This window comes from Pteropus alecto, unplaced genomic scaffold, assembly GCF_000325575.1.
Source record: "Pteropus alecto unplaced genomic scaffold, ASM32557v1 scaffold194, whole genome shotgun sequence".
In the NCBI taxonomy this organism is placed as follows: Eukaryota; Metazoa; Chordata; class Mammalia; order Chiroptera; family Pteropodidae; genus Pteropus; species Pteropus alecto.
Window position 1 is genome coordinate 125,977 of NW_006436281.1, and position 10,077 is coordinate 136,053.

Here is a 10,077-nt window from a genome sequence, read left to right on the forward strand (position 1 = left end):
TGCCATACCCCAGAGGTACAGCCTGAGGCTGGTCGGAGCAGGAGACAGCCCGCACACAAAACAGAAAGTGTGGGCAAAGCCTCTGAAGAAGGAAGGGGAGATGAGGCTCCCGGGCCCTCGCGGAACGAGCCTGGGCATGCTGGGCACTCCCAGGTGGGGCCCCACCCACGCAGGTGCCTCCTTGGGAAGAGCGAGAAGGGAGAAGGAATCTCAGCCCTGTAGCCGCTCTACACCTACAGGGAATCAAGTGACCCGACTCTGACCTTGAGCTTCAAGCCAGAAAAAAAAGGAGGGGGGGCGGAGGCAGTGGGAAGGTGAGAAAACTGGAAAGTGAACTTCTGGGTCCTGATGGAAGAGGGGGCTGGAAACCCAGACTCCCGGGGTCTCCGTGGAGGAGGGGGCTGAGCACAAGATGCCCGTGTTTCTTTTGAATTCTGAGTTTGCCTCCCCAACCCAGAGCCACAGAGACCTGCTCTGAGATCTTACCTCAGCTATTTCTCACCCCGGGGTGAAGGTAGGTCTAGACCCGCCCTTCCTAAGCTTCCTATAAGGGCTGGGAACCCAAGACTGCTGGGTCACACACCATGAGGCCCTCCACAAGACCTGGGACCTTCCTGCTGGCCTGCATGCTGTTCTGCACCCTGCTGGGTCTTGGTAAGTGACCAGGGGCCTGGACTCCTGGGACCCTCAGAAAAGAGAGGACTATGAGAGAGCATTCAGCAAGGGCCTCCAGGGGAAAAGAGCAGATGTCCTGGGAATTCAGGTTCATGGCGAGGACTGAAGTTAAAGGAAGAGACAGCCCCGGGCCCCAAGGGAGGAAAAGCTCAGAAGCTCATGTGGTTGGATTTCTGAGAAAGGAGGGGGCTTGTTGGGCTCTGAATCCTTTCTTCCCCAGACAAAAAAAAAAAAAAAGACATTTAAATTCTAGAAAATCAGATGAGAGCATGACTAGAAAGGGAAAGATTTTTTTTTTTTTAAATCTGGAGGGATAACTATGTATAGACTAAACCACTATAAATATCTAACCACTATGCTGTACACCTGAAATTAATATAAAATAATATTGAATGTCGACTCTAATTGAAAAAGAAAATTTTTTAAAAATAAAAATCTGGAGGGAAAAGAGAGATTTCCTTTCTCCTTGGAATCTCAGGATTTCAAGCCCCCATCCCCTCCTCCCTTAGACGCAGGAGTTCAGGTAGGTTCCACCTTCCCCAGGACCCAGAGGTCTGGGACCCCAGCCGCCTCCTTTCTCAGGACCAAGGAGTCTGTGCCCTCAGTCCCCCTGGTCCTCAGTCTCCCTTCTTGACCGGAGATGCAGACCATAGCCTCAGGTACCCCTGCCAGAGCTTCTGCTATTTGCAACACCTACACACGGTACCTACGAGAAGGATCCCATATCCAAGAACCAGCGGGACCTGAAGTTTTGCAAAAGTCCATGGAAACCTGCGGCAGGACCCCTCCCTGTCCTTGAGCATTCTCAGAGGACCCTAGCGTCCAAAGTCCCCAGCCTTGTAATTAGGTAAACAGGCTCCCGTGGCAGAGTCGCTCCCCGCCCCAAGAAGCAGCTTTGCTGGCATCACCAGCGCGTCCCTGTCAGAGCCCTGGACAGTTCCCTGAACAGCGGTTAACGTCCCGCCCATGAACAATGGGGGAGGCACCCGTCCCACCTTCCTCAAACCCAAAAGTCCGTCCCGTCCCCCGCCCCCATCTCCCTCTGGACTCAAGTGGAAGTCGTGGTCCGAAACCGCCCACCGGGACTGCAGCCCCGCCCTCTGCACTGCAGGGTGCCCGCTAAGCTGCGAGGTGTGCCGGGGCTCTGGGCCCACGTGCAGCGGGAAAACGAAGACTTGCGAGGCCGGCAAGGACGCCTGCGTGATCGTCGTGGGGCAGTCGGCCACCAGTATGTGCTCGTGGCGTCAGACCCTGGGGAGCGGGGTGTGCGAACGAGGTCGGGGGTGGGGACATCAGGGTTCGCGTGGTGGGCGAGCGGGGGAGAGGGACGGACTGTCTGGAGGTGAATGGAGGGAGGTGAATTCATTGGGGCTTTAGAAACCATTCTTGTCCGGGATTTCTGAAAATGAGACTCTCCAAAAGAGATGAGGGTGGAGGGGGCAAATCTGGGGACTTTTTAGGCAGGAGGGAGTGAGGAAAGGGAATGGGAACAGAGTAGCGAGAGGGGAGGAATCTAATGGCCCAGAGGAGGGTGGGAGGTAGAGAAGGCAGAGGCTGGGGTGAGTTGGGAGGAATGTGATCAGGCGGGACCTCTGGGGAGGGAGGGAGGGAGGGAGGTACACACTCCACCAGCGGTTCTGGGGGCCCTGCAAGCTGGAAGAGACCATCCTGACGGGAGCAGAGAGACGATACTGGGGGAGGAAGAGAGACATCAAAGGGACCCCACCAGACGGAGGAGAGGGAAACTAATCCTAACGTATGGAGAAGTAGAGATGGGGAAGCCTGTGAGTAAAATGGGGGAGGACGGGAGGACTTAAATGGACGAGACCATCCCAGACCCGAGAAAGGATGGGGGAGGCGGGGAGCAATGGAAGAGGGCTGGGCGTTCATTCCAAGCCGAAATAGACCATGAGTCACAGGAGGAGGGATGATGGGGCACGGTGTGGGGACGAAGGCTGTGCCGGCAGAGGCGGGGCTACCTCGAGTGTCTGACGGGGGGTGGGGGCGTGCAAGGAAGGTGGGGTGGAAGTCTGCACCCTGCCCTCTCCCCTAGCGGCGAACGCGGCTGCGGGAAGGACTTGGAAATCTTGAAGAGACACCGTCCCCCATGTAGGAGGGACATACAGACCCTGGGGGTGGGGGGCGAGGAAACTGGAGTGGGGAAACACCCTGTGGTGGGGTGAAGAGGGGAACCCTTAGATGCGGTGGGGAGGAGGAAGGCTGGGGAGACTGGAAGAGACCACTTAAGGTGAGACCTGAAGGTAGCCAAGGAGGGCGGCAAGAAGCCATCGGTGGGAGGTCCGGGGAGGGGCCATGGGGAGACCTGGAAGAGACTGCCTTAGATAGAGAGGGATATGGGTGTTACAGGGTGGAGGGTGGGGGTTCCAGCATCCTAGAGTTTGTTGGAAGTGACTTGGAGCGGGGGTGCTAAAGTCGTGAAGATTGGAAGAGCGCATTGCACACCAGCGTGGGTGTGGCCATAGGCGACCCGGGAGAGACCGCTCGACCTGCAGGACCTTTAGAGGATGGCTGTGGAATTGGGGTGGCATGGAAGGGACCATGTCAGGCAGATGCCGGGCTTGGCAATGAGGAACTGCAAGAGGTCACCAAAGGCTGACAAGGGGCTATGGCAACGAGGTGAGGGAGGCGAGGAGAGCTACCAAATAAACTCCAGACCATTCTCCAGGCAGGTCAGGGACACGGCTTGGTGGGGGTGTGCGGCTGGAAGAGACCACCCTAGACGGTCAGGGGAGGTGGGGATGGGGAGCTGTAGGATTGGGAGAGACCTCAGGCAGGGGTCAATGCCAGCCGAGCCCTCCCCTCCTGTCCTCCTCCCGCAGAGGGCCGCCACTCAGTGAACACCTACAAGGCCTGCATGAAGTTTAGTGACTGCTACTCGGGTTTTGTGTCCACCACCATGGGCCCCAAGGACTACATGGTGTCCAACACTCACTGCTGCCAGAGCGACGGCTGCAACCGTGGCTCGGTGCCCCGTAAGTCCCAGCCCGGCCCCTCACGGGGAGTCCCTCCCAGCCTGCCCCAGGAGCCCACTGTGCGTGCTCTGGCCCGCCACCGATCTGTGCGCTGAAACATTGGGCAAGCACTTTGTTTGCTCTGAGCCTCAGTTTCCTCACCTGTAAATGCAGTGTCTGTTAACAACCGCTGTTCCCCAGCGTTATTGTGAGGTTGGGGGAATGGTCTGAACATCTTTTCACACCCCCAGCTCCGCAGAACAATCGCACCGAGAATGGTCTCCAGTGCCCCGCCTGCATCGTACCCTTCCAGGAGACATGCCCAGGGACCAAGGCAGCCCGCTGTGTTGGCCAGGAAACGCACTGCGTCTACTTCGCTGGCAACGTGCAGGCTGGTGAGGGGCACCTGGATCTCTGGAGGGGACAGGGACCCCAGACCAGGAAGCCCATGCTTCCAGGTTCTAGGGGAGCGGTGGCCCCACAGAACTGGGCGAGGAGGTGGCAGGGGCCAAGACTCCTGTGTCACGAGGAAGGAGAGGTTGGGGACCCTGAGTCCATTCTGAAATCCGCCCCTCACCCCAGGTATTATCAACGCCAAATTTGCCACTCGCGGCTGTGCTACAGAGAGCGCCTGCTACACCAAGCCTGGGGCCCAGGTGCCCTCGGCCTCCTATCTCTACTTCCTCCGCCGAGCAGACTGTCTCCCAGCCCCCCGGCAGGGCTGAGTGAAGAACTAAGAAATGTGTGCCTCGAGGTTTCCATCTGTCCTCAGCCTGCAGCTCCCTATGTGCTTGTAAATTAAAGAGATTAAGCCGAGCGATCCTGAGTCCTCGTGACATGATGCGTCTCGGGAAGGTGGGTGGCAGAAAGCAGGGGACTCAACCCTTGGGAACCTCCTCTTTGCAAGGGAGAGAGGAAAAACCTTACCTTTCATTAAGGGACCAATTCCTGCCGGGCCTCTGTACTAAGTGTTTTCCATGCTGTATCTCATTTCATAATCATGACAGCTCTATGTGGTTATTATAATGCCATTTTACAGAGGAGCCGCTGCAGTACATGGTGCCGTGTCACTTGCTTTGGGTCAAACCACTGTGGAGAGGCAGACTCCAGAATCCATGCTCACCTCTCCTGATTAACCTCTGCCTCTTTTTGCCTCAGTTTTCATGTCTGCAAAATGTGGGTATTAATAGTTATAACCTCATAAGGTTGTTTTATGAAAGGAAACTTAAAAAAGCACTTAGTGCAGTGCCTCGCACTTTTAAGACAAAGTTGCTTCTAGAGACAATACGTCTGAGTAAATAGTCATCATCGTGATAGCTGCCACTTACTGAGTGGCCATTAGTTGGCAGCTGCTGAACATTGGCATCAATCAGGACAGACGAGTTTATGCTACGGTAACAAAGCAGTCCCTAATCTCGGTGGTTTAAAATGACTAAGTTGTATTAGTCAGCTAATGTGCAGTACTGAGACTTATAGCAAGTATTATTTTTGCTAAGGGTTTGTGGGTGGCTGGGTGGCTCTGCTTCTGGCTGTTTGGCTCCAGTTTGAGGAGTAAGATTCCAGTCCTCCTCCCTGGGGTTCCACAATCTTCTGAAGTCAGTGGCTCCCTGGGAGATCATAGAAGCACAAAAGTCAAGCGCATTTAAGGCTGAGGTCAAGTCCGCTAACATTCCACTGAGTAAAGTAAATCATACGGTCAAAGCCAACCTCAGTGAAACAGGGAAGTCTCCTCCTCCTCTATCGGGAGGGAGAGGAATGGTATTTGCTGAGCATGCACCCACTCACAAAAAGTTGAATCTTACTTCACCTACATGTCTAGCACAGGTGTTCTGCTAATCATCATAGAGCAGCTACCAACTCAAACATCACCCATTTCTGTGCACAGGAAAGAGCCCAGGAAAGTTTCAAATGGGTCATTAAATGCTCCAACCCAGAAGTGACTTGACACAACTCACTGGATGGAGCAAGTCACATGGCCCCACCAAACCCCACGGGGACCAGGAAGTACAATCCTGCCCCATGACATGGGCATGTTTCATAAACAGCACAAATGACCACCATGGCCTCATAGGGGCTCTTTCTCATTTTACCTTCACAACTCCATGTGACAGGCACTAGTATTTTCATCCCTGTTTTCAGAAGAATCTGAGACTCAGAAAATAGATGCCACATTGGAGGTCACACAGCTAAAAAGTGGCAGAGTTTGAGATTTTTACTGGGTCCTGTTGGGGGAAAAAGAGACCACATCACAGAAACAGTGAACAAACCTGTATTAGTTACCTTTTGCTACATAACAAGCCACTCTAAAATTTTGTGGCTTAGAACAATCACCTTTTATTTAACTCATGATTCTATGGGTCAGCAGTTTGGCCTGGGATCAGCTGGGTGATCACCCTGCTGCTCTCTGCTGGGTTTGGCTGCCTGTCAGCTGGGCAGCTCTGTTTCAGAGGGTTGGCTGGCTGTGGGTTGGGGTGTCAGGCTGACTGGGCCACATCCCTCATCGCCCAGATTAGCCAGGGCTTCCTGACACAGCAGTGCAGGCAGGGGTCCCCAGGGCAGCGAGAAGAAGCCCCCGCACTTTAGCACTGTCCAAGCCTCCGCTCACGTCATGTCGCCCACTGTCCCAACGGCCAAGCAAATTACGTGGCCAGGTCTAGAGTCAGGATGAGAAGGGACTGTCCAAGGGCATGGTACAGAGAAGCTGAGCAGATTGGTGGCATAAATGGGCCAAGCTGGTTCTAGAGCTAAGATGCTTTACCATCACAAGCCTCCAAGGTGGAAAGTCATCAGTCTGCCCAAACCCCAGGCAAAACTCAGAAACAGATAAAGTCTCTTGATTCTAGCCCAAGGGAGTCTTTCTTGCACAGACCCCCACCATCCTCCTCTCTCAGATCCCAACGTCCAGCCTTCCAGATCCAGTTAAAATCCCAAGTATCGTTTTTTACCCAAATAACACAGACACAGTGGTATTTCTACCCATTTTTATTCACTCCCCCAAAAAGCACCGCAGGCCAACCACACTCTCGATTCACCCTTCACGGTTCCCCGCTCAATGCACGCAAGTCCTTCAATTATCATCCAGAAACGTAGGAACCTCAACTAAGGGGATGAGCTTGTCTCAATCACCCAGGTTCTCTGTGCCTATTTTGCTTCTGGCATTGGCAATGCCAAGGTCCGTCACACTTTTCCTTGAATTCTTGTCTTCGGGGGTCTTCCAGCCTGGAGGTGTCACACAGACACACCCAGACGGCAGCCAGCCACAGTTCAAAAGGGAGGTTGAGTCTTTTCTTCTTAGATGCTCCCAGAGACAGGTGCCTCACTAGCAACCTTATGCCTCTGCGAAGCCTAAAATTCAATGCCATCAAAAGTCATGATTTAAAAGGCGACCACTTCAAAAATGCCGACATACACCTATACACAGTAACACGATCAGCACTCCTCAATGGACAGAGGCACGCACAGACAAAACTCGGTCTTGCTTTCTCAGATACAACCCCTGGCGTGACCCCCACTGGCATGAGAGCAGAGGGAATGTGGAGCAGGGGAGCAGAGACGTCAGACGGGACCACATCGGAGACGATGTCAAAGTGGCAGAAAAAGACAAGGGCACTCTGTGAGCAAAGGCATCGGGGTGAGACGGCAGGTGCCCAGACTGGAGTCGTCTTGGTGCTGCCCGGGGCTGAGGGCCCGTCTGCACATGCACTGAATTCTCACCATGACCCTGTGAGGTGGATGGATGACCATTTGCTGAGTGACTTGTTCAAGGTCACCACCCAGTGTCAGCGGGACTGCCTGACCCTAGAGCTATGCTAATGAAATTTCATTTCCTTAAGGCTGAAAGCTTTGAGGACAATGCCTGAGCCATTCCACATAAAGCTTTTTCCTATCTTGGCCATCTTGACTTTGATGGGACGAATTGCGCCAACGGTGGGAATTCAAGCTGGAGACGGGGGAGTCATCCCTCAAGTATCTGCCCCACAGAATGGTTACCCTCATCTTCAGTTCTCAAAGGGAATAGGGTCTGGGAAGTACGTATGGTTCTCATCCAGCCCTTACATTTTACAGATGCGCGAACGAGGCAGCAGTTCAAGTCACCCAGAGTGACAGTGGCAAAGTCGTGTTTGTTTCCCAGGCCCCCTGACCTCAGACAGGTGCTTTCTCTCCCATCAGGTGCTTGTTTCTTCCCCCACCTCACGCCCTTTCCATCTTGTGGCAGGAGGCTGACAATCTATATTCCAACCCTAGTTCTGCCACTGACTAATGAATTAAAACAATATTTACTAAGCACCTACTGTGTGTCAAGCACTATTCTAGTGCTGGGGGGGTGGGCAGAGAACAAGACAAAGAAGATAATAACCAATAAACAGGTAAGTAAATAAATAAATAGTGATTTTCTATAGTAATAATTGCTATACAGAAAATTAAAAGGCTGAGAAAAATAATGGGGTGGGGGGAGGAGTGGGCTACTTCAGTTACAGTGGTCTGGGAAGGCCTCTTTGAGGGGGGAAAAGAGACCACATCACAGAAACAGTGAACAAACCTGTATTAGTTACCTTTTGCTACATAACAAACCACTTGAGCTGAGACCTGATTGACAAAAGGAGTCAGCCATGGAAATCCGGGGCAGAGCATTCTAAGCAGAGCGAATTGCAAGTACAAAGGTCCTGAGGCAGGACCCAAGGCGGCCCATTCAAGCATGGGAAGGAAGATCTAGCTGGCTGATTGGGGGATGGGGTAGGGCAGAGAATGAGAACAGGCAGGGGCCAGACCACGTAGGGTCTTGCTAGGCTGTTGGGCCTAGAGCTTGCCCTGTCTGGGCTTTGCTCGCCCCATCTATCATAAAAGAAATTCTACTGGATAGCTTCTCAGGTCCCCTCTGTTTTTGACATCAAAGAATCTGTGACCTGTGGCTGCTCCTCTACATGTAGGTGGCAGCTTAGAACATTCCAGGGACTGTGGTTTCTGCCTTTGCCTAACTCATGGCACATTCTCAGGGGCTAGAACACCTTCCCAACCGTCCTGTGGGTGCCTTGCTCACTGTGGCACTCTCTGTGTACACCAGAAGGCAGAGCCTCTTGAGGATGCCTGACGGAGCCAACACAGAGACGCCTGGATTAGGGCAGTACGGCTGCTTCTCCAAAAAGGCAGGTGTACGAAATACCAAGGCCAGAAGGGGTTCAGGTTTAATGACAGAAAAAATCAAGACCAAAAGAAGATAGAAGCCACTAAAGGAGAGAGGAACAGAGGGACAGACTCCCCAGAGAGCCCTCAAATTGCTCAGCACCTATGAAATGGGGGCAGTCTTATCCCTTCCCAAAGTTACAGAGCGGGACAGTTTCCAGGACCCGAATCCATAGAGACTTGCAGGAGTAACTCTGAGGTACAGGTTCTTGCCTTTCCACACCCAGAAGGCTTCGTTCCTGGTCTCTGGCTACCCCCAAAGGCCACCACATCCCTCTTGCCTCCTCCCCTCACTTTCGTGGGACCATCTCCCCACAACAGCTGGGAATGCAGTCTGCTCCACCAGGCTCCCCGAGGAGCAAATATTAAACATCCCTCGGGGTTTCCAGCTGTCACACAGTTTCCTGTTCCCGTCTCTGGATGTAGACCTCCCGCCATCCTCCCAGAATTAGGAACCACAGTCCACAGCCCTTTTGGGATCCAGGAAGCCAAGACCCCAGAGACTGCCATCCCCCCATGAAGATTCAAAGCCCCGCTGCCTTTTGAAGACCTCGAGGCAGTGTGCAGGGCAATTCCCCCCAAGAAATCTAGACCCTTTGTGGCTCGGACGCCCAAGGGCTCCAGCTCCCTGGAGTACCCCGACCCAGTCCTCCACACCAGGATCCCCAGTATCCCCTCCACACGGCGACCCCAGCAGGAAGCAGGGCTTACACTCCCCCTCTCACTGGAGGCCTAGACTTCCAACAGATCGTTTCCACTCCCCTGAAGACCAAGATAGACCTCCTTCTAGGAGTCTAACCCCTCAGCTCCCCTCAGGACACAAGTCTGGGGGGATTACTTTATGATCCCTAAAATAATCAGGAGTCCTGACCTCCAGATTCTATTCCCCTCCAAGACTCTGTGATGCGGGTGACTAGAAGTCACACATCCCAACCAGCAGTCAGCACCTCATCCCCTTCAAGTACATAGGAGTTGGAGTGACAGCCGGGTGCTGCTATGTCAGAGGCCCTGACGTCCCATGCCAGAGTCTGGACCCCCACTTCCCCTCCCTCTAAATAGGACTTAGAATCCTCACCCCTCCAGCAAACAGCCAAGAAGCAGGGCATCCCTAAATCCCCATCCCTCATCCCACCCCTTACCCCGCCCCTCACTGTGCAGGGGCATCGGGTGCCAGCACCGCCTCAGCGTCCGCCAGCATCTCGTCCAGCGCCTGCAGCAGGACACCGTGCGCCGCGCGGTAGCCCAGGCC

At 53.8% G+C, this 10,077-nt stretch overlaps 2 protein-coding genes across 3 annotated transcripts in view; one reads left to right on the plus strand and one right to left on the minus strand.

The window, feature by feature from the left end:
* Positions 1–526: 526 nt before the first annotated feature.
* Positions 527–4,467, plus strand: PINLYP (phospholipase A2 inhibitor and LY6/PLAUR domain containing). 2 transcript variants are annotated; one of them, XM_025046721.1, is made up of 5 exons: positions 527–654; positions 1,787–1,903; positions 3,516–3,668; positions 3,899–4,042; positions 4,230–4,467. In XM_025046721.1, the coding sequence occupies exons 1-5, from the start codon at positions 585–587 to the stop codon at positions 4,370–4,372; spliced, it is 627 nt and encodes a 208-aa protein (XP_024902489.1). In that variant the 5' UTR covers positions 527–584; the 3' UTR covers positions 4,373–4,467. The 2 variants fall into 2 exon arrangements, with proteins under 2 accessions (XP_024902489.1, XP_015444819.1); XM_015589333.2 differs by lacking the exons at positions 527–654; positions 1,787–1,903 and adding exons at positions 2,258–2,459; positions 3,159–3,312.
* Positions 4,468–6,613: 2,146 nt separating this feature from the next.
* IRGQ (immunity related GTPase Q) overlaps positions 6,614–10,077 on the minus strand; it is a 7,030-nt gene continuing 3,566 nt past the window's right edge. Inside the window, exon 4 of the mRNA XM_025046702.1 lies at positions 6,614–10,077. Coding sequence (XP_024902470.1) covers positions 9,976–10,077 — 102 coding nt within the window. The 3' untranslated portion in view covers positions 6,614–9,975.